This window comes from Sitophilus oryzae, unplaced genomic scaffold (genome assembly GCF_002938485.1).
Source record: "Sitophilus oryzae breed Bouriz unplaced genomic scaffold, Soryzae_2.0 scaffold_1229_pilon_pilon, whole genome shotgun sequence".
NCBI lineage: Eukaryota > Metazoa > Arthropoda > Insecta > Coleoptera > Curculionidae > Sitophilus > Sitophilus oryzae.
In genome coordinates this window covers 75,155-97,339 of record NW_022145870.1, presented here as the reverse complement: position 1 = coordinate 97,339, position 22,185 = coordinate 75,155, and the positions used below count along the sequence as shown (strand labels likewise).

The following is a 22,185-nucleotide window of genomic DNA, read 5'->3' as shown; positions in this document are numbered from 1 at the left end:
GAGAGAGATACTCGAAATTCCTTCCTTGGTCAGTGTGAAGCCCTAAAGGAATTCCAAATCTACTGAAGACATTATTGACTGATACTTCAGCTACAGTCGATGTTTCTTGGTTTGGAATGGCAAAAACTGCTTCTGGCCGAATGTTATCCATGAAATGAAATCATCGCCACTAAGACGTACTTGTTGCCCTTGTGCGTTTCAGGGGATGGGCCTGCAATGTCAACAGGGATTCTTTCGAATGGCAGTCCAACGATATATTGTTTCATTTTTTCCCCTAGATCGAGTGCTTGGTCCTTGGATGGCTGCACACAATTTTAGCATTTGTGACACCAGTTTCTTGGGGACATCTTCGCAATAATCAACCCAGTAAAAACGATCTATCAGCTTGCTCAAGGTCTAGTTTACTCCATAGATGGGGCCTCCAGTTTTACCACGTGAATTTCTTCAATACCTGGGTAACTTTCTTCCTTGGTACCAGTACCTGAGTTGTTACTGTCCTGCCATCCGCTCTTTCCCACGAATGGATTTTAACAATCATTTTTCAATAACCCATGTGTTCACTGAGCCCAGAGAGCTTTGAAATCGAGCCCTCTGTCCGCAATAACCTGCCACGGTGGTCTCTCGCCGTTACCTTCCTTGAGCCGTAGTATTGCTCAGATGTCTGGATCTTCCATTTGATCTTTCCTCATTTGTGTCGTCGTCCACTGTTCCTCGGTTCCAAGCTTAAAACTCCTTATCATGAAAGTGCCTTCACGTTGTTCTGTTTTACAGCAGTGCTTACAATCGTTTTGACAGGGTCTTCTGGATAAACCGTCTGCGTTACCCTGTATTTTTCCAGCACGATGTTGGATTGTAAAGTGATACTGTTGGAGCTTCTCGAGCCGTCGTGCTATTTGACCTTCAGGTTGTTTTATCTCCATAAGCCACTTGAGAGCCGCATGATCTGTCCTAATTAAAAATTCTTGGCCATATAGATATTTATGGAAATGATCAACTGCTTTTACAATTGCTAGCAGCTCCTTCCGGGTAACGCAGAAATTCCTTTCCGGTTTGGATAGAACTCGACTGTAATATTCTACCACACGTTCTTTACTATCTTGGACTTGTGATAGCACTGCTCCTATGCCGATGTTGCTGGCGTCTGTGTCCAGGATATACCTCCCTTGTTGTTGTGGGTAGGCTAAAATAGGACTTGAACATAAAGCTGCCTTAAGTCTTCCAAAGGCTACATCATAATCGGTGTTCCATTCGTAGCCGACTTCATCACTTGTAAGTCTATGTAAGGGTACAGCTATATTGGCAAATCCCTTGACAAATCTTCTGTTATAGGTGCATAAACCCAGAAATCTTCTAAGTTCATGTTTGTTGCGAGGTTTAGGCCAATCCTTGATTGCAGCGATTTTCTTCTGATCGTTGTAAATTCCGTCTGCCGAATCTACATGACCCAAGAATTCCACTTGTCGCTGGAATAAGCTACACTTCTTCGGTTCAAGTACAGGTGCGCATTCCTTATGCAGCCGAAGACTTTCTTCTAAATTTCGACATGCTCCTTCAAAAATTTCTTCCATAAACAATACATCGTCGAGGTAAACTAAGCACGTTTTCCAAGTTAATACTCTTAACACCACTTCCACGAGACGTTCGAAAGTGGCAGGAGCATTGCATAATCCAAAAGGCATGACCTTGAATTGATATAGACCGTTTCCTGTAGAAAAGCGTTCTTTTCTTTGTCTTCTTCGTCCAGACCAACTTGCCAGTATCCACTCTTTAAGTCGAGAGTGGAGAACCAGCACGAACTTGCCAGTGTGGTTAACGTGTCGTCTATACGTGGCAGTGGGTAGCTGTCCTTTTTAGTGACGTCATTGAGCTTCCTTTAGTCCACGCAGAATCGTGTTCTACCATCTTTCTTCGTCACCAAACAACAGGAGATGACCAAGGACTCGATGATTCTTCGATAAATCCATCTTCTAGCATCTTAACTACCATTGTCTCCATTTCCTGTTGTTTGGAAAGGGGCACCCTTCTAGGACGTTGTCTAATCGGCTGAGCATGACCTGTATTAATCCGGTGCTTCACAATATCCGTTCTTCCACTGTTGTTCTTCTCAAAAAATACTGCCATGTTTTAGCAGGAACTGCTTAGCCTTCTGTTTCTCCTCAGATGTTAGGTGATCCATGGCTTGCTCTAGATATTTTTAGTGTTCTTTGGATGCATTATGTGTAACAGCTGACGGCATCTCGCTCTTCATCACATCGGGTGACAGTTCTTACAGGTTCGCAGATGTCTATCTTGTCACCTTTTTTGATCTTGACACAATTCGGGAAAACATTCGCAATTCGGATCGGTATATTCTTGTCAGTGTTCACCAATGACTTTCCTACTAAGTAACTATCTTGTTTGTTGTCGCTACTTTGTACCAGTCCAACACAGCACCAGAGATTTCTCTTCGCACTTTTAGCCGGAATTACGATCTTCTCGGTCTTTACCAGGTATCACCACAGTTTTCGCTGATCTTACATCCATTCTTCCTGGTCCCTCTTCTGGAGATAACATAAACTCTTAATTTCCGATATTCAGGATATATCTCTGGTGATCGATACAAAATCATGTTTTGAGAATCACATCCATGCCCAAGATGAAGTCATCTTCAATATTTGCCACTAAAACGCTATGCCGGAACTTCAAATTTCCTAACTTCAGTTCGAAGATAGCCTCTCCCCGTACAACGGCTATTTCTCCCGTAACTGTATGTAAACACACTCTTCTTCTCAGAGGTATCAGCTTCAATCCTTGCACTGAGTAGCCGTACCAATGATACTATAGCGCCAGTGTCCACACTCATTCGAATTCCCTTTCAATTGACTTTCCCGTCGATCAACAAACTGTCAGCGGTTCTTCCTAGACTCCTAATGGAAAAATTCCTGGGGGCTCTGTTCTTCCCAGTCAATACTTGCCCCTTAGTATTGATGATTTTAGTTTTTCCTAGTGCCTACGTTCTCTGGATGGTGAACGGGATCGCAGTGTTGAACGCAGGCTAATCCTATATTCCGTTTGATGTGGCCATTCCTGCCACATCTATAGCACCTTATGTCCTGGTATTTTCTCTGGTTCTCTGTCTGGTTATTGTTGACTCCCTTGTTTATTAGTAGTACATAGTTTTGTCGGAATTTTTTAAACATCTCCTCCAAACTTCTGTGGGTACTCTCGGGCTGTTCCTCTACCGTTACGGATCTTATCTTCGGTCTAGGGATGGCGCTAAAGCAGCTTCGATTTCCAGCGCCTTGACCAGTGCTTCGCTGCATTTAGTAAATCGGGATATTTGCCAGCGACTTCTGTAATTCGTTGTCCCTTAACCCGCTGATAAAGCACTGAGCAGCGAGTTCCTCCCTAAATTCTTCCGGTGCTTCAGGATGCGCTAGGTGTACCAGCGACGTAAGGTCTGCTTCAAAATCTTCCTGCAGACTCTCTTTGTTGGTCGCCATATCTTCTGTCCAGTGCAGCGACCAAAATTTGGTTTTCCTGCTGTTGGGCTGCAGGTATAGTTTGCAGCAGTTCCAGGGTAGTGCCGCGCAGCGCGATGACAAGTGCCGCTTCTTTCTCCTGGTCAGTCCATCCGTTGGCAGCTGCGGCTGCTTCAAACTGACGGTGGTACATTGTCCATGTCGTTTTTCCATCGTAGGTCGGGGCTTTAAGGTTCGCTGTTCCTTGAACGCCAGGTGTCTTTTACGATGTACCTTGGTTTCTGTATATCTCAATATATATATATCTCTGGTTGAAGGGCTTTCCTCAAGATCTTCTACGGCTTCTTGAAGGTGATTTTCCTGCCGTTTTTCCAGTTCTTCAAAAATTCTTTTGTAGTCGAAATTCTGATTTCTCCAAAGTTTTTAAGACGGTCCTGATCTTCTTGTCCTTCCCTGTGACGTCGCTCCTCCACACGAATTTCCAAATTTCCTAATTTTTTTTTATTTTATATAATTTCTTCTTGTTTTGTCTTGTTGTCGTTGTATTTTTAAATCTTCGAAAATTTTCTCAGCCGGTCCTGTTCTTCTTGGTTTTCTTGTTGTCGTTTGAATTTTTTAAACATTTTCGAAAATGTTTCTAAGCCGGTCCTGTTCTTGTTGACGTCGTAATTTTTCCTCTTCCTTTTCTCTTTCTAATCGGGCTTGCTCTTCTTCTCGTTCTTTACGGAGGCCTTTTTGTCTTCTGCTTTTTTTTTCGCAGCCTCTCTTGTTCTTCTGCTTTTTCTCTTCTCATATTCTCGGGGCATAAAAAATCGCTAATAGTTTTGCTTACTTCTCCATTTTTTCGCTTGTGTTCCTTGTACCAACCATAAAATTACTCTAATCCGGTCTAGAAAATCTTCCAAATCCACTTAATGTTCTCTTTAAAATCCTCTTGAATCGCACTTCCGACACCCATTGTTACGGATTCCGTGGGTCAACTATTTAAACTCACGATAAAAATACTTAACGAATTTATTTGTTTTCACTCTGCTACATACAACTTGTACTATTTACAACACAACTTATGCAACTACTATTACACTAACGGTATTTCGGCGGTTTTTTCAAACTTCAGACTATCTTCAGACTTTAGACTTTAAACTTGTCCAACTGTCAAAGAGCGGGCCTTATATACCTCCTGGCGGTTGTTTCTAGTTTTTCTAAGACATTCATAATTTTCCTTTACTTTCTGGCGAATACGCCATTTCCTCCAATGCACGTTTGAGAATATTTTTAGTCCAGATCATGCAGAACATATATGCAACCAGTTATACACCTTAACAATATATTATGCTATATAAATTAAAAAAAATTATATTATATTTTTCTTTTTCGCTCTTACAATTCAGAAGTGGGATCTGAGTTTTTCAGGTCTATGTATAATATATTTTTGTGTATTCTCAAGTTTATACCTATTTTTATTATTTAAGTTTGGTATAGTAATCTGACATGCCCAAATTATGTTTTATTAAGATCATTTTATTTGTGAATAAATATGTAGTATTATTATTAATAAAATTACAGTTACTAGTGATGTATTTAATTTGTATCGGCGAGCAGAAATATACTATCGCCCCTTTTTGCAACTTAATGATGGCAGATAGACGAAAGAAAAGACGTATGCATGTGGCTAGAAAAGAGTTCAAACAACAAGAGAAAGTCAGTATATGAAATAATTTGGAAATTTTTCAAAATTTGTTACGAGACAGTAGAGATTCGGTACGACCTGATAATCAAAACCAGTCAAAAATATTACAGACTAGTAAAAGTATATAGCCGAACGTCGAAAGCATACATAGATTTCGAAAGTACATGTAACATTATACAGAAGAGTGAAGCAAATCCTTTGACTTTACCTATACATATATCTCGATGTTGTGTATTGAAAGGACATCGTGATGGCAGAGTTGAATTTTTGGATACTATCAATTTCGAACTACAAATCGATCGCATTTAAAGATCGGTGGATATTTACCTGACAACGAAGCATTCGTGTAATAAAAGATGATACAGCTTTCTTGTCTGAAGCTACTTCTTCTCCTGGAATAAATGATGTACAGAAAATAAATTTGCGATCAGTCATGCAGTGCGAATATCACCAAGTGAGCAAGTTACTAGCAAAACCACTGGATACTGAGCTTGCTAGGAGAATCTACAAGGACTATCCCATACGCGAAGGACAAGTCTAAAGCCAAATTACTACAATGGGTAGTTCTGCAAAAAAAATGTGATTTCATGTAGTTCAAACTTCTCACGATGATTTGAACCACTTAGCTGCTAAAAAAACTTACTAAGTATTATTGGTTTCCCCGGATGAAAGCTAATGTGGGAAATACATTAAGTGCTGTAGACTGTGCTTGAATAAAGAAAACGACCAACAGAAGAAAGAACTTCCAATGCATACCGTCTATCTTGATCACTTCGGACTTTATCCGAAAAGCAGAAAGAAAGAATCATAATTTTTAACGGTCGTTAAACGCCATAGTCTTTACTAAGTTTATTTTCATGAAAGCCGTCAGTACAACAAGGACGAGTAAAGTGTTGATATTTTTGGATGACATATCTGCTTTATTTGAACGACCTATTCGGATTATCATTGATCTGTTTTCACATTCAAAATGTTTCAGTGCTTTATTGTCAAGAAACCCGGCAATTTATACCTGTGAAAAGTAGCCTTGGTGCTTTAATTTTATAAATATCTCGGATCACAGAAAAGAACTGATTTATAACGCGATTATGAAAAGCGCAATGTTATATGACTCTGGGGTATGGCTGTTAAGGCAAAAAGATTAAATAAGAAGTGTTGTTTGTCTACCGAAATGCGGACCTTCTGGTGAACGATCCAGCCCGAATCTCCATTTAAAACAGAATTGGGACGAGAGAACGTGAAAAAAAATGAAGGCGGATGGTAACATTGTAGATATGGACAAGAAAAACTACAGTGGTACGGCCGTGTAGGTACAACGAACGAGAAGTTCAGTGAAAGTAAATGGCTGACGACAGAATATCAAAGCAAGATTGCAGTAGACATCTAGAGACAAACGTAAACGAGGCTGACCTAAACCTTCCTGAAATCAAGGATTTTCGAGAGAGCCATGTTGGAAAGGAACCTATACTATCAGGAGATATGGGGACAACAGAGGAAAGTGGCGCATGGAAACCGGAAGGCGACGAGGGACGCTGTAACAAGCGGATACATAGTCAAATTGAAACATTACAATTTAAACAATCCCTGCTCCACAATTCACTGATGATCTGAACTCTAAAGGAATAGGACACCAACATCAAGAAAGTGCCATAAACAATATGTCAAATAAGAACACCAGAAAAACTTCAAGTGAATTCGTGTATAGGTATCACTCTTTGACCTCTGATACTTAAAAAAAAAAATAAGATAATTTAGATAAAAATTCTTTCATATATCAAAGAGCTACTACAAGCTAAACGAATTCTTCCGGGACCTCAAAACTCAAGGCTTATCGGCAGATATATAATATTAATTCTGAATTGGAATTGGTTTGTTTGTGTATAAGTAATAAGGCGGTATAAGTTCTGGTGTGGTTTGTACTCTCTCGTGATATATTTATGAATAATTGTTTTTCGGAGAGGAAAGAGGTGTGTGATCACACACAGTTTTCTGTATAATATTCTTCGTCGAAGATCCTACTACATCTAGTACCAATTGTATTTATATTAAATGGGATTCAAATCAAATCAAATCTAATCAAATCAAATCAAATCTAAAATCAAAATCAAATCAAATCAAATCAAAATCAAATCAAATCAATCAAATCAAAATAATCAAATCAAATTCAAAAATCAAATCAAATCAAATCAAAGGTATGATCAAATTAATCAAATCAAATCAAATCAACATCAAATTAATCAATCAATCAATCAAATCAAATTCAAATCAACAATCAAATCAAATCAAATCAAATCAAATCAGTCAAATAAATCAATCAAATCAAATCAAATTCAATCAAATCAAATCAAATCAAATCAAATCAAAATCAAATTCAAATCAAATCAAATCAATAATCAATTTAAAAAGAAATGTTTTTTCAATCAAATTCAAATCAAATCAAATCAAATAAATAAATCAAATCCCCAATCAAATCAAATCAAATCAAATAAATCAAATTTCAAATCAAATCCAATTCAATCAAATCAATCAAATGCAAATCAAATCAAATCAAAATCAATTTTTTTTTTTTTCTAATCATTTCAGACGCAATCAAATCATCAAATAATTCAAATCAAAATCAAATCAATCATCAAATCAAATCAAATCAATCAATCAAATCAAATCCAATCAAATCAAATCAAAATCAAATCAATCAAATTCAATCAAATCAAATCAATCAAATCAATCAAAATCAACAAATCAAATTCAAATCAAATCATCCATCAAATCAAATCAAATCAAATCACAAAATCAAATCAATTAATCAATCAAATCAAATCAATCAAATCAAATCAAATAAATCAAATCAAATCACAATCAAATTCAAATCAATATCAAATCAAATCAAATCAAATCAATCAAATCAAATAAATAAAATCAAATCAAATAATCAAATCAACATCAAATCAAATCAATAAAATCAAATAAATCAAATTTTTTTTTTTTTTCAAATCAAATCAAATCAAATCAAAATCAAATATAATCAAATCAAATCAGAATCAAAATCAAATCAAATCTAATCAAATCAAATCAAATCACAATCAAATTCAAAATCAAATCAAATCAAATCAATCAAATCAAATAAATCAAATCAAATCAAATCAATTTTTTTTTTTTTTAAAATAATCAAAATCAAATAAATTCAAATCAAATCAAAATCAAATCAATCAAATCAAATCAAATAAATCAAATCAAATCAAATCAAATCAAATCAAATTAAATCATTTTTTTTTTGATTTTTTTTTGGATAAACTTATTTCTTCTTCTATTGCGTTGTTTGGTTTATACAGTTACATGAATATCTCGGGTAGTAGATAATCTTTTACTTGAAAGAGAAAGAACAAGCAGAATAACTGAGCTGACTGAAAGCAAACAGACAGTTTACTTTGATAAAACTCGTAAAGAAGCAAGACAGCTCAATATAGGTGATTTGTTGCTTATCAAGAGAACAGCACCAGCAGTCATATGCCGTAGATTACTTTCCGTCTGCCGCGGACCAATGGTAATAAAATCCGAATTGTCACATGATAGGTACATGGTGGATATGGAGTCCACTTATTGAAACAAACGTAAAGTTAACTAAACGAACGGTGGCAGTGAGACACTGGAAAACATGTGGAGAAGTTTCAGATTCAGCTGCTAGTGAAAGATATGGTAAATATGGAGATTTAGTATTATCCGATATTTAGGCGTATTTATCCGATAATTAGGCGATATTAGGCGTAAGCCTAATGAAATCCGATTAGGCAAGCTCGGGACGAGCTTCTAGCAGGATGGCCGACTTTAAGAGTCTTGTTTTCCGTTTAAAAAAATTGTTTATATTAAATTGTGTTATTTTAAGAAATAATATTTTATTTCAATCTCTAATTGACTTTTCTTGGCCGCATTACAATGAAAATTATAAATTGTCGTTTCCTAGACGATGCGGTTTGTATTGCTGATGATTACTTTGACTGACGTGGACATTTATCAAAAAAATATTAAATTCAGATTATAATTGTGTGGAAAATATTTCTGGGACTGAATAGAAGGAATGAAGTATTATACAGGTGAGTGTATTTTGTTCACTCACGGGCATTACTGGGATTGCTATGGAGTAGTTTTAATATTTTTTAAGTTACAGTTTGTTGAGCTTTAGTTTAGTAGATAGAGAAGGGTATCTTAGTATTACTTTGTGTGTGTTGTGGTTTTATAGTAGCAAATATTTATCAAAGGGCATTTTTAATATAGTTTAGCTTTGAAAGATAGATGTTTATCAAAGAGTGTTTAAGCGTTATTTATTATAGATACGTAATGGACAGCTATTTTTCAAAGAGTATTTTAGGTAATGATTTATTTGGGTGTGAATTATAATACCTGGCAAATTATCAAATGGTGTTTAGTATTATTATTTTGGAGTGTTTTATATTTTTACGTATGACCCAAATTGTTTAACAACAACATTAAGCTATGTCGCTTTGTGGCCATCCCTTTTGTGTGTGGGAGAGACGCCTTGTCGCTTAGCTACGAAACAATATTAAAAGTATTTAACTATTTTATATACTCGATTATGGTGATGTGATCATGTGCGTTTTTCAGTGATGCTCAAGTATATTTTATTTTTATAGATTGCAAATTGCGTGATCATAGAGTGAGAGCATTACACAAGTGTTCCGGCATTTAAGGTGAGTTTAGCTTCTTTTATTTATGTTGTTTGAATATTAAATTGATATTAACACCATTCATATATTATGCTATATAAATTAAAAAAAATTATATTATATTTTTCTTTCTCGCTCTTACATATCAAACATATTGTTCATATTATATTAGTAGTTTAATCACATATTTTGTTTTAATAAATTATTATTATATATGTTTTATGTAGGTATATAAAAAATGTATATACATGTAATTATGATTATATAGTTGTAAATTTTAGTAATCAATTATTTTAGTCCACCACATATTTTATATTTCACTTGCTAATGTTCTCAAATAAATGTACTTATATTAAGTACATTTTTTTTAATTAATAGTATAGTAAATTAAGTATAGTACTTATATTAAATTCTTTTTAAATTATTTTATTTTCTATTGATCGTTCATAAGATGTGCTTGGAAAACTTTGATATAGATATCGATAATGTTGCTTATAAAACATATGATACAAGGCTTTCTACCTTTAAAAAATGGAAAGGTAGATTAAAACCTGAGATATTAGCTGGAGCGGGATTTTACTCAATTTTGTTTAGTGATGTTTGCAAATGCTACTATTGTGGAGTTGAAATTTATAATTGGTTGTATGACGATTGTCCTATCGAAGAGCATTATAAATTTGCACCAACATGTAACTTGAATGAGTGCTTAAGACTAAACAAAAATATTAATAAGCAACTTTTTACAACGGCGTGAAGAAAGCCACGGTTTTTCATCCACGGTTTCGGATAAATCCCAACCATAGTAAACATATGGCAACAACGCTTTTTAGTCTGATTTCAGCCACATCCACGGTTCTCTGTACCGAAACGCCTCAATTAAAATATATCTACAGCCACACTTTTCTGTTGTTATTATATTATTAAATATTTACAATATGTCGAGTTTATATTTATATGCTCGTATAATGAACAATTATATATGAATGATATTAATTTAACCGGTATTTTACCTAAAATTAGACAGAAAAAAAATTGCTATTAATTTATTAAGAGTTGTGCCACAACGAGACCATCTGGAAACGATGTACAGATGACAAGGGTATACCACTCCGTATTCAAAATCATTTGCCGGTCCGTAGGGAAAGGGCCAGAATCAAAAAACCGCCATTTTACCTAAAATTAGACTGAAAAAAAACCGTCACCAATTTTTTAAGGGTTGTGCCACAACGAAACCATCTGGAAACGATATATAGATGACAAGGGTAAACCAACCCGTATTCAAAATCATTTGCTGGTCCGTAGGAAAAGGGCCAGAATCAAAAAACCGCCATTTTACCTAAAATTAGACTGAAAAAAAACCGCCACCAATTTGTTAAGGGTTGTGCCACAACGAAACCATCTGGAAACGATGTATAAGTGACAAGGGTAAACCAACCCGTATTCAAAATCATTTGCTGGTCCGTAGGGAAAGGGCCAGATTCAAAAAACCGCCATTTTACCTAAAATTAGACTGAAAAAAAACCGCCACCAATTTGTTAAGGGCTGTGCCACAACGAAACCATCTGGAAACGATGTACAGATGACAAGGGTACACCACTCCGTATTCAAAATCATTTGCCGGTCCGTAGGGAAAGGGCCAGATCAAAAAACCGCCATTTTACCTAAAATTACATTGAAAAAAAATCGCCACCAATTTCTTAAGGGTTGTGCCACAACGGGACCATCTGGAAACGATGTATAGATGACAAGGGTAAACCAACCCGTATTCAAAATCATTTGCCGGTCCATAGGGAAAGGGCCAGAATCAAAAAACCGCCATTTTACCTAAAATTAGACTGAAAAAAAAAACCGCTACCAATTTGTTAAGGGTTGTGCCACAACGAAACCATCTGGAAACGATGTACAGATGACAAGGGTAAACCAACCCGTATTCAAAATCATTTGCCGGTCCGTAGGGAAAGGGCCAGAATCAAAAAACCGCCATTTTACCTAAAATTAGACTGAAAAAAAACCGCCACCAATTTGTTAAGGGTTGTGCCACAACGAGACCATCTGGAAACGATGTATAGATGACAAGAGTAGAGGTAGAAGGGGGTTTCACCATCAGTGGAGCAGTGGAGCAGAGCGCACGGCGCATGCGCGAGGAGTGGGGGTACAGCGCATGCGCGAGGAGTGGGTGTACAGCGCAGGCGCGAGGAGGAGGGGAGCTGTCAAATGTCAAACGTCATATGTCAAACGTCAAACTTGTCATCTGTCAAACGTCAAACGTCATATGTCAAACGTCAAACTTGTCTTACGTCATCTGTCAAACGTCAAACGTCATATGTCAAACGTCAAACCTGTCTTACGTCATCTGTCAAATGTCAAACGTCAAACGTCAAATCGCGAGGAGGAGGGGTACAGCGCAGGCGCGAGGAGGAGGGGGTACAGCGCAAGCGCGAGGAGGAGGGGCACCTGTCAAACGTCATCTGTCAAACGTCAAATGTCAAGCCTGTCTTACGTCATCTGTCAAATGTCAAACGTCAAACCTGTCTTACATCATCTATCAAACGTCAAACGTCAAACCTGTCTTACGTCATACCTATTATATACAAGGTGTTAATGAAAAACAAACGCTTTTTACATCATAGATTGTTTTTTCACACCCGGTATATATTCCAAAAAAAATCTTTCCATGTTTTAACACAGATGATAATTTTAACGTTTGACGATTGAGTTTTAATTAATAATGCCTTTTGGGTATTCATAAATAATAATAATATTTATTTAACGTGGTAAAAATAAATCAAACTTGATTTATCCATAACGATATGATGAGAGCGATGAACAAGACAATGGTTTACAGTAAAATGATCTAATACTTCAATCTTTACGGCTTCCTCTCATGATGTCATGCTTTTGTTTTTCTAGAAGATGAATCATTGTGATGAATACTTTTAAGTAAAATAAAATAAATCAAACTTGGTGAAAAAAAATACATTGTGCAACATTTATTCCTTTATCGGAGTTTCAGGTCGGTATTATTTTTTAATCGGACTTTGCAGCTTCCGGCATGACGAGACTCATGATATCACGCGTTTGTTTTTCAGATTGCGGTTTCCCGTTTCCGTTTCCCGGCTCATAGCATTGTATTCCAGCAAACAACTCCGCAATTCACGTCAGTCTCTATTTGCCTCTCGTCGAAATTAGTCGTTTCACTGTGAAAATAAAAAAAATGTTTCTGTGCAGCACTTAGCAAATTGTTTTCCTATAAAGGAATTTGACAAGACATGCGAAGACTTGTAATGGTGAGTTTTTATTTTATTTTTATATTGTGCAATATTAAATGTTTTTTCTATTTTTAGCCAATGAAATCTCAAACTGCCACGCCCCAAACCAGCGTGGACGAGGGTGCTAGCCTTAGTAAACGTAAGTAAATATTTTTATTTTATGTTCTGGCTTTAAAAAATGCTTTTTATTTTAGATATGTGCCAAAAATGTTTGAAATCCTTTAGCAGAAGTGATAGTTTAGGGCAGGCATATGAAGATTTGTAAAGGAGCCTCCTAATGGTGAGTTTTATTTTATTTTTGGCCTTTTATATTAAATGGTTTTTCTATTTTAGTCAATCAGCCTGAACTAAAAATTTAGAGAAGACCTCCTAAAAAGGATGAGTTCTGCACTAACAGTAAGTAATTTATATTTTTTTCCATTATTTTAAACTAATTAACTATTTAATTATTTTTTTAACATATTCAACTATTATTTTTAACTTTTTTCCATTATTTTTAAACTAACTAACTATTTAATTATTTTTAACATATTCAACTATTATTTTTTAACTTTTTTCAATTATTTAAAAAAACTAATTAACTAGTTAACATATATTTCATTGGCTTTTAACAGAAAGCATCTATTTTATATTAAATATTTTTTTTTTTTTAGTCAATCAGTAGGAGCCAGAGTCTTCTGGTGCCAAAGAGAGCTAGACTTGGTTTCAATAACGGTAAGTTATTATTATTTTTTATACAATCTTTTAAATTAAAATGTATTTTTTAGAACACTTGCAATGCAGGAGGAAGGTGTTTACTTAGTTAATACCTCTCTTAAACCGAATTTCATGGCATACCGACTTTTATCGAAAAAAGATCCCATCAGCGTTAATGATTTTTTAGCTAATCTCCGCGAAAAAAGTATTGCGGTATGGGCAGCCAAATCGAAAGATTTGGCAATGGAAAGTCGGTATGTGGAGCTTTTCGGTCGTTTCCCGCAGACAAAGGAGGTAGAGGAGACCAAGTCCTTTGGCTCTAGGTTCAGGGAGCAAGTCAGGCACCTATTTGGAGGAGTTGTTTGATCAGTTCACCACTATCAAGCGGAGATTCCAGGAGTTCAATGAAAAAGATAGTGGTAAGTATAATTTTTTCTGATTTCACCATACTTCACTTATTTTTTCGTGTACATTAGGTTGGACTCTTCAGCAACTCCTTTCCACGCAGATAAGGGTAAATAAAATCAATCCAATTAAAAGCCTCCATCTTTATATACCATTACCGAAGGAAATAGAAGGAAAAGGGTTGTGTTAAACATACAAAAACACTGACCAGAAATGTTTTGTATGGTCGGTTTTAGCCGCCTTTCACCCAGTTCATTGGACTCAGAACGCTAACAGAGTCCTGAATTACCACTCATTTGAGCAGAAATTGGATGTGACAGGTATAGATTTTCCGATATCCTTAAAACAAATTGTAATTGAACAACTCAATAATATTTCTATTAATGCTTATGGACTCGAGAAGGGTTATAAACATGATAGGAATATTATTGAAGTTGTTGGTCCTTTGTATTTTACTAGATCTCATAAGGCAGATAGACATGAATTTGTTATTAATCAGTGATGATTCTGGCAATAATCATTATTGTTTAATAAGAAATATGTCTCGCCTAATCTCACAGCAGCTTTCTGCTAAAAAAGTTGCTAAATACTTCGTGTGATGGTTGCTTGGTTTTTCTTCAGATATTAAATTAGAAAATCATCAAAAATACGATTGTGGTCATGTTGTAGTTGAAACTCCTTCGGATAATTTAAAGAAAAATAAATATGGTGAAAATATTCCCGAGAATATCCTTAAATTTACGAATTTCGAACGAAAATTAAAAGTACCTTTTGTTGTATACGCTGATTTTGAAACTATTTTGGAACCTATACAAACAGAGCAAAACGAGCTGGATCCTGAAATTTCCTATACGGTGAAAAACACACCAACATCAAGTTCTTTATTCTTTGCCTATTATAATAAATGCGATTTTGATAATTCTCAGTCGATTTTCAAGACTTTTAGAGGACCTTGATGCACACATAAAGTTTTCATAGATTGGTTAGAGACTGATTGTAAATCAATCTACAATCGATTTATGAAAAATATTGTATCCATGTCTCCTCTCAGTAGTGTACAAGAAGCCGAGTTTTATCAGATGCACACACTGTCATATTTGTGAATCTCCTTTAATGTGGAAGATGACAGAGTAAGGGACCACTGTCATCTGAGAGGGAATTATCGAGGTGCGGCTCACTCTGTTTGTAATCTAAATTTTAAAGTACCTAATTTCATTCCTGTGTTCTTCCACAACATGTCAAATTTTGACAGTCATCTTTTATAAAAAGAATTGGCTGTGGAGGAAGAACGATTGACGTCATTCCCCAAACAAAGAAAGATATATTTCTTTTTACAAAATATATTATGGTGGGGATGACGACAATAACTAGGAAAAGCGACAACAAAGTTATTTTAAAATTAAGATTTTGATAGTTTTTCGATTTATGGCCTCCAGCCTGATAAACTAAGTCAAAATTTAACATCACAGCAGTATGTCGTGCGAGGTTAGAAAAGTATTTCCTTTCAACGAAGAAGCTAATTTAAGGTTATTCGTATGAAGGGTGTTTTCCCCATATTCGTACGTGCAGATTCTTTTTCCAAATTAGACGATACCAAGCTTCCACCCATTGATGGTTTCTATAACGAGCTTAGAAAAGAAGCCATCAAACAAGGAGATTACGAGCGTGCATTGAACGTATGGAATTTATTTAAATGTCAAACTTTAGGCGAATATTCAGATATATATTTAAAATCCGACGTACTATTATTAACTGATGTTTTTGAGAATTTTAGAGAGGTGTGTCTACAAACATACGGTCTAGATCCTTGTCAATACTTCACCGCACCATCTCTGTCCTTTGACGCGGCTTTAAAAACTACATCTATCGAGCTGAAATTATTGACAGATCTAGACATGATACATTTCTTTAAACACGGGATTCGCGGCGGTGTCAGTCAATGTAGTGTTAGAAAAGCTATCGCGAATAACAAATTTATGTCTATATACGACGCTTCCAAACCTACTTCCTACATTATGTACTTGGATGCTACCAATTTATATGGTGCAGCCATGTCGCAATATCTACCAACAGGTAACTTTACGTGGCTAACAGAAGAAGAAATTTCAAACTTAAATTTTATGAATATCGATAAAAATTCTAATATAGGTTATGTTTTTGAAGTCGATTTAGAGTATCCGGAGCATTTACATGATTTACACAACGAATTACCCTTTTGCCCAGAGTCCGTTCAACCAGAGGGATCTAAAGTTTCAAAATTAATCCCCAATTTTAATTCTAAAGTTAGATATGTAATTCATTATCAAAATTTACAACAAGCGTTGAACCATGGTCTGAAACTTGCCAAAATTCATCGCATTTTATCATTTAATCAATCTCCCTGGTTGAAAACCTACATTGATCTAAATACAGCAAAGCGTAATAACGCTGAAAATAAGTTTGAAAAAGATTTTTTCAAACTTATGAATAACGCTGTATTTGGAAAGACAATGGAGAACGTGGAGAAACGGGTAAATATTAAGTTAGTTACCCACTGGGAAAATATTGGTAGAAAGCTAGGGGCAGAAGCGTACATTTCCAAACCGCATTTTAAAGACTTGACGATTTTTAGCGAGAATTTAGTCGCAATACATATGGCTAAACAGAAAATCGTATATAATAAACCTATTTACGTAGGTTTTTCAATTTTGGAAATTTCCAAAACTATTATGTATGATTTTTTGTATAGTTATATTAAACCAAAGTACGGTAATAAAGCCTCACTGCTCTACACTGACACCGATTCTCTAATTTTACAAATTCAAACCGACAATTTTTATGATGACATGCGCGAAAATTTGGATAGATTCGATACGTCAAATTACTCGCAAAACAATCCACACGATATTCCTGTAAATTCGTCTGTGTTGGGCCGTATGAAGGATGAATATGCAGGAAAAATTTTGTGGGAGTTTTATGGAACTGGGGCTAAAGCATATTGTGTAAATGTGGACAGAAAGTTAACGAAAAAGGCCAAAGTATGTGCCTGATTGGGAATCACCAAACAAGATATTAGTTTGGATGATTATAAAAACACGGTCGATGTAGCAGGTACGAAAATCTATCGCTCGATGAACACTTTCCGTTCACATTTACACAATATGTATGTAGAGCTAAAAAATAAGATAGTCTTATCCTACGCGGACGATAAGAGATTTCTTATTCCCAATTCCGAGTACACGCTCGCATGGGGCCATAAAGATCTAGGAAAATATAGGGATGAAATATCGGAAAATCTATAGGCTGAAACCAATGGCAGCTATTTTTTACTTCTATTTCCTTCGATATTTTATTTATTTTTTTATTTATTTATTTATTAAGATTTAGTTACTTTCATGTTTAAGAGGATGGGTTAATTTTATTTTTGTATTTTTAGTGTATTCTATTTAGAGTATTATATCCAATATATTTTATCTTACTATATTTAACATGTTTATATTGTATACAAATTTAGGCGTTTTATACTATGTCTACTGTTTGATTTAAGCTTTTCAATAGTTGCATTCAAATTTAGTAATTTTTCCTAACATAAATAATTATTTTTATTATATATTTATTTTACACATGTATTTAACAGTAATACTGAAAAACATTTTTCAAACTTTTTTATATTGTTCAAGACTGATTTTATAAAAAAAAAATGATTTAGAGTATTCTAAATAAAACAATTTTTTTCATTTCACTGTGTATTTATTTTCCACATTTCTCTCATCTAGTAAATTATAAAAAATAGGTAAACAGTATTTAAATAACAATATACAATCATCCTCCCAATCAATATAAGTTTTCCATTTCCTATTTGAATTATCAGCACTTTCACTTCTTCTTTCAAGAGCATAAGTTATGTTTAAATGCCCATCAATTTCTATAGATTTATCACACCAACCACTATTAACGGTTTCATCAACAAAGTCCAGAAACGTTGAAAAACCTCTCATATGACAATTTGAATCTTCTTCTTCTCCTGTTTGTACTTTGGAAAATAATTTGCTTTTTCTGCCAGGTTCTCGGAAATGTTTAATGCTACATTAATTATGGTTCTGAATACATTAATTTGATTTCCATCCATAACGATAGTTGATGAGAGCGATGTGAACAAGACAATGGTTTACAGTAAAATGAGCTTAATATATATAATGTACAGGCTAATAAGCAAAAATCCTAGATATTAATAGATTTAAATTTATTGAGTTAAAAGGTTTATAATATAATCATATAATATATGAGCATTTATTTACAGTACAAGAACATATTTCTAGTCTATGATAATTACAATTATTACTGTATGATTGTTCTAATTTCGTAACATGGTCCAGAAGTAAATCTCCAAGTTCACTATACAGGGTGGACCAAGATTCATTTCTTGTTGTACATGTGCGCAGCAGAAATTCCTTTTAATAGATCCTTTAACGAAAACCATATCGACACCTTCCAATTCCCTCCCGTAATATGTTATACATCGCTTTATAGGGTAAATAATTTTGAATTATAAGGGATTCCATGAACATTGTGAAATATATAATTTATCGTCTTCTTATGTATCGGCAGATGGTTGTAATAAATCTTCGGCTTTAAACGTATAGGTTTTCATTTCTTTTCCATCGTATATGGATAATCTTTTAACCTCAAATTCGGGGATGGGAAACTTGTACGTCTATAACAACGAACTTCATCGTATCAATGTCTTGCAGCAACTGATTAAATTAATGTTCTAACATGTCCTGATAAAGGTAAACATTCCATGACTCGATCGTATATGATGATACAAAATGCCGGGTGTTTTCGGGGAAATTTTCCGAACTCTCAAATTCTAGCTTTACATCTATCATTACTTTTTCAGTTTCCTCGTTTTGTTTTGAACAATCAATTACAAATAGGGCCTGACTGGCAAAAGCGGTAAAATCTAGCAAAGGTTCGCTATTGATCTTTCCTGCAAATACGATTTTTGAAAATCCTGCATACATGGAATAGGCTTTATAAACTGTCTTGGTTTTGAAATTTAAATCTAGGGATTCATATGGGTAGTCTTGAATTTAGATAAAGCTTGACATCTGTAATTTTCAAATTATCGAAATATGTGCCATCAGCTTTATAGTTATCTTTCGATCTTCTTTGGAAGAATACAACAACATATCTCTGCCTGTTCAGATGCTGCCTTCACTGGGTTCATACATCTTTTCTCGCTTTGCAGAGCAGGTAGTTCATGAATTTCCTGCATTTCCCTAAATCCAATAAATACTGGTTTGTCCTTGGAAATTGCTTCAAACAATTTTAATTTCCACAGAATCGTTCGGGTAGATATGTTTTACTCTTTAACTCGATATTCAAAATGGTGATGTCTGCTTCTTGTTTCCCTCTGAATTAACATAACAATTATCAATTTTTGGCACGTACAAGCTTTAATTTCTGCGGTTCTATGTAATAGCGCTAGTATAATCGGAGAAGACGTTCAATAGGGAAATTCAAATGGTATTAGGAGACTGAAATTATCCGTTTGTGGTTCATATGATTTCACAGTACCGTTCGGCCAATTCCATCCCGCCACATCAAGGGCAGTACTTTCATTTTGATTGAGGATAACAAAAGACTTTAACGGTACTTATAAGCCCTGGATCTCGTACTTTATCGATTACTTTTCCATTCAATTCATACGTTATCGATTCAAATAGAAATGCTCCAACGTTATTTGTCAAGGAACATTTTCCTGTTTTCACAACTGTCGATACTTCTTCCAGAAATTTGGCTTCAATGTATAATTCGGCTTGGCTAATATCCATAAACACATCCTGCTGATTAATAACAATTTCTATCTCATCGCTGTTCTTAAATGATTTGGTGAACGGGTGATACGTATGCCATTCTTCTCGAGCAATGGATTCATCTACGTTGACCGGTTGGAATATTTAGTAGTTTCTTCTGATACGGGAGTCCATATTTACTGATAATATGGTGAAGCTGAAGTATACCTTTAGACGTGAGCGTCTGCTTCTGGAGTACAAGTACTAACTGATTGATTGCTCTGTGATCTGGTATTTCAAATAGTAAGGTTTAAAAAGTTAAACCCATTCTTTTTAAGCTCCAAACGTATAACAATATTATTCTTCACCTCTAAAGTTGACTGGTCTTGATTCCTGATCTAATATATCCAGTGTAATGTTATCAATAAAATTTCTATTTGAAGGTAGATTAGATTCCTGGGTTCGATAATTATACTATAGCCAGGATCTACGCTCGGACTAAACTCGTACAGTGTATGAGATGGATTATTAATGTAATACGATCCATATGATATTGCACTCCGATACGTATTGTTACCACAGGAAAAATTTCCACAGGTATATCTGATTTGTGCAATTTGTTGGCAGCTAAAACTTGCGGTGAAAATCCTAATAGTTTTTCCATCACTATCTTCAGGTTGAAAATCTATATCGTAGATACACTTTATTTCACACTTTAGTGTATTATTATTAGGGTGTAACTTTATAACGGTTTTACTTCTTCAAACTTAGCTCTTTTGCAAATACTCTTCAAATGTCGGTAATCTCGTAAGATCCTGTTGGAATTTCTAATCATTTGCTTTATACCGTCTACAGAATAATGAAACTTATTTCGACCCTGTCTGGATATTCGGTATTGAATTCTGCGGTACTGAGAGATATCAGTGAGCCAGAGAATAACTGTATCTAGAATCGAGTTCTATTAGAGGATTAATATCCACGCTTAAACAGCTAGAACGACCTTTCAGTGTGAATGTCTGACATGACTGAGCGTGAAATTAAACACATGTTCTTTTATAACTATTTATTATTATAGAGAAAGTATAAATGCAAAGATGACCACACCATAGGCATTATATGTTTGATACTCGGTCGTAATTATAATATATTTTTACATTTCTTGAAATATCGAACACCCCTTTTTGGTGGGCTTAAATTTCCAAACTATCAAAATACACAACTTTATCCCTTGTTTTTCTATATGCTACCCAATGAGTTCCATCTCCTTCAATCTCGTCCAAATTTACAACACCGCACTCGTTCGTTCTAGGTGTTTGTGGTAGAGCATTCCTGCATAAATACTCCTCCAGTTGACAATTTTTAATTTCTTTTTTACATATTTCTGTATATCTAGGTTAGACAAAGGTCGATTGGGTATTTTATTGGAAGTTTTTGGTGATTGCTTCTGGAAGAAATAATCCATATCCCGTCTTGTGTTTGGCAAGGTATAATCCGCTTCCTCTTTTACCCAACGCAATGGCTTCCATGGTTTCGTTATGTCGTTGAGATTCCTTTAATTTATCTCTTGCCGCTCGGCTATCTTGAACAGCTTTAGCGACAGAGGCAGCGCCCGGTAAGAGCCTCCCAAAGCACTTAGACCCGCGAAGAGTGGAATAAGAGGTAAAATGCCTCCGACTTAGGTACTGGTATAACTCTAGGTAGCTTTAACTCTTTCTTCTTCCACCAGCTTGTTTAACACTCATGAGCAGCTCCTCAGTGCTAGCTCTTAATATTATCCTTGAGGGTGCCATTACCATAATGTTTAATATGTCTCTTCACTTTATTAACAATAAAGATTTGAAGGGTTTTCGCTTAACACCCATACCAAGCTTCGTTTTGTTTTCATTGCGTTTGTAACAAGCCACGCAGCACTTTTTCTCCGATATTAGAATCCAAAGCTTTAACTCTTTCCCACGCTTTTTCCTCCAACACTTTATATCGGCTTGATGTCGTCGATTCAAATCCTTTCTTTCGAGTATGCGATATCGTGCCCTTACACGCCTCTCGATCTAATTTGTTTATGGATCTCCTCTAGCTAATCGTTTAGCAAGCTTTGTTCCTGACCACAATACTGGTAACCAGGTAAATGAAGTTCAAATGGTAATTTATTGATAGCCCTATTTAAGAGACCTTTTACCCTTTGACGTTCTCATTACAACTGAAGACGTG

The 22,185-nt window shown here is 35.1% G+C and overlaps 1 protein-coding gene across 1 annotated transcript; it reads left to right on the top strand.

Moving 5' to 3' along the window:
• The first annotated feature begins 15,735 nt into the window (after nucleotides 1-15,735).
• LOC115874128 lies at nucleotides 15,736-17,229 on the top strand. Its single transcript, XM_030889223.1, has one exon. It carries the CDS (start codon nucleotides 15,736-15,738, stop codon nucleotides 17,227-17,229), a length of 1,494 nt encoding a protein of 497 aa, XP_030745083.1.
• Nucleotides 17,230-22,185: the final 4,956 nt, after the last annotated feature.

Excerpts from the sequence above, each read along its gene's own strand:
- LOC115874128 (XM_030889223.1), top strand. The coding sequence starts at position 15,736 with ATGAAGGGTGTTTTCCCCATATTCGTACGTGCAGATTCTTTTTCCAAA.